This window comes from Argentina silus (assembly GCF_951799395.1).
Source record: "Argentina silus genome assembly, chromosome: 1".
Taxonomy (NCBI): domain Eukaryota; kingdom Metazoa; phylum Chordata; class Actinopteri; order Argentiniformes; family Argentinidae; genus Argentina; species Argentina silus.
Genome location: NC_139655.1, coordinates 24,853,339 through 24,855,838, shown reverse-complemented (window position 1 = coordinate 24,855,838; position 2,500 = coordinate 24,853,339). Strand labels below are relative to the sequence as shown.

General features: G+C 47.2%; 1 protein-coding gene across 1 annotated transcript in view; it reads left to right on the top strand.

The window, feature by feature from the left end:
• Positions 1–2,500, top strand: part of sh3kbp1 (SH3-domain kinase binding protein 1) — an 18,852-nt gene that overhangs the window by 7,261 nt on the left and 9,091 nt on the right. Inside the window, exons 3-7 of the mRNA XM_083670639.1 lie at positions 344–458; positions 864–970; positions 1,164–1,317; positions 1,499–1,578; positions 1,731–1,820. Coding sequence (XP_083526765.1) covers positions 344–458; positions 864–970; positions 1,164–1,317; positions 1,499–1,578; positions 1,731–1,820 — 546 coding nt within the window. The remainder of the gene's footprint in view (positions 1–343; positions 459–863; positions 971–1,163; positions 1,318–1,498; positions 1,579–1,730; positions 1,821–2,500) is intronic.

Sequence of the window (2,500 nt, the reverse complement as noted above, 5' to 3'; positions counted from 1 at the left end):
ATCACAGACAACAACAAAATTAAGGGACAATAGAATAATAGAATAAAAATAAAATAAGAAACATTATATACAATAAGAACAGTCCAGTATGATTTAACATCCCCCAGCCTGACTCTGATCACCCTGATCGAGACAGCCGGAGGAGGAGTTCTACACAGGTGGAACCTTCAAGAGGGTTTCCCTTGTCTTTGTAGGTTGGGGGAGGGGTGGTGGTGTGTGTGTGTGTGTGTGTGTGGGGACGGAGGACGTAGGGATAGGGGGCGGGGACGACGACGACTGTGTGCTGCCATGATACTGAATGTACTCACCCTCTCTCTCTCTCTCTCTCTTTCTCTCTCTCCAGGAGATAAAGAAGGAGGGGAAGAGGGAGGCAGGACAAACTGCCACGCCCAAATCAGATCTGTCCAATGGCAGCGCGAGCCCCGTATCAGAGCCCAGCCTACGGCCATCCAGGAAAGGTACACACACACACACACACACACACACACACACAGAGAGACACACACACACACACACACACACACACACACACACACACACACACACACACACACACACACACACACACACAGAGTCTTCTGTGTTTAGGCAGGTTAAAGTCTTCCAGCTCAAATACATATCCCATTAGTGTAAGCAGGGATTTGGGTCAAGTTTTTTTCTGTCTTCTGAAGCTGAACTTCTCAGTGTGTCAGAATGGGAGAGGAGAGACCCCTGCTGGAGAGAAGCAGTAAAACAGACAGGCCATTCACTGCTTTTGGCCTGCAGCCCATTTCTCCAGTCTTCCCTGAAGTTGTACACTTGTGAACCCCTACATTAATAAATTACACCAATTAATGCAGTGTGTGTGTGTGTGTGTGTTACAGGGGAGCAGATCCGGAAGAGGAGATGCAAGGCAGCGTTCAGCTATGTTCCTCAGAATGAGGATGAGCTAGAACTGAAGATAGGTGACATCATCGATATCATTGGAGAGGTGAGAAATGTGTGTGTGTGTGTGTGTGTGTGTGTGTGTGTGTGTGTGTGTGTGATCGTTGTGGCAAAGATAGTTGTGGCCAACATGCCTAAAAAGTACATCATTTTTTTCTGTCCTTCCTTCCATTTCTCTGCTCTTGGAAGGCTCTAATGTACTTGTGTGTGTGTGTGTGTGTGTGTGTGTGTGTGCGTAGGTGGAGGAGGGATGGTGGGAAGGGTCACTACAGGGGAAGACAGGGATGTTTCCCTCCAACTTCACTAGAGAGCTACAGCAGACAGACCCTGAAGATACGCCCCCTTCTCTAGACACACCTACGTCGCAGGAGGAGCTACGCAGCAACAGGACCAGTGAGTTAACCAATCAGATCCCAAAATACCTATTTAATAGTTTCGTACATTATCTAAATGAGTTCAGAATATTCCCACAGTAAAACTGTCTGTGTGTGTGTGTATGTGTGTGTGTGTGTGTGTGTGTGTGTGTGTGTGTGTGTGTGTGTGTGTGTGTGTGTGTGTGTGTGTGTGTGTGTAGGTAAGGACAGCCCTGGCAGTGAGAGCGATGGTGGAGAGAGTCGCTCTGACAGTGGGTCGGGAGAGATCCAGCCCAAGAAGGTAATTAGTCATTATCTCCTTCCCTCTCCCTCTTTTTCGCTCTCTCTCTCTTTCTCTATCTCTCTCTTGGTCTGTCCCTTTCTTCCTCTCCTTCTGTTAGTCTTAGAGCAGTGGGAATTGTGGTTTGTTGACATAGAAACATCTATCTTTAGGTGCGGGGCTTTGGATTTGGTGACATCTTTAAAGACCAACCAATCAGGTTGCGGCCTCGCTCTATGGACATGGACGCAGAAGGAGAGAAGGTGGGGACGCGCACATGCATGCACACACACTTCCTCCCTCACACACACACACACACACACACACACACACACACACACACACACACACACACACACACACACACACAAAGGTATGTATGATTCCCATTTTATTTGTTCTTGCAAGTGTGTTTAATACAATGACCGCTCTTTGTAAATGGCAGGAAGGAAGTAAAGGCATAAGGCTCCTCCTTTTCCTGTGTTTCAGTTACACAGCAGAGGAAGTTCCCCCATTTACACAGACACACACACACACACACACACACACACACACACACACACACACACACACACACACACACACACACACACACACACTGATGTCCTGAGGTGTAATGACTGGTAAAGCAGAAGTGAGAGAACTCTACGGGGGAGAAGGAAATAGCGAGGGAGGGAGGGAGGGAGGAAGGGAGGGAGGGCAGCTTTTCACTGACGTTTACACATTCACACACATACACTCCCGCTGACTGGGCTGATGTAGTAAGGCTGTGTGTGTCTGTCTCTGACTGGAACCAAAGGAGTAAGGTACTGTTACTATGCCTCTCTCTATTTAATCTCTTTCTTTCTCCTGTTGTCTTGCTCTGCCTCTTTCCTATTTGTATTCTCTCTCTTTTTTCTCTTTTATGATCTTTTTTTACTATTTCTCTCTCTCTTTTTCTCTT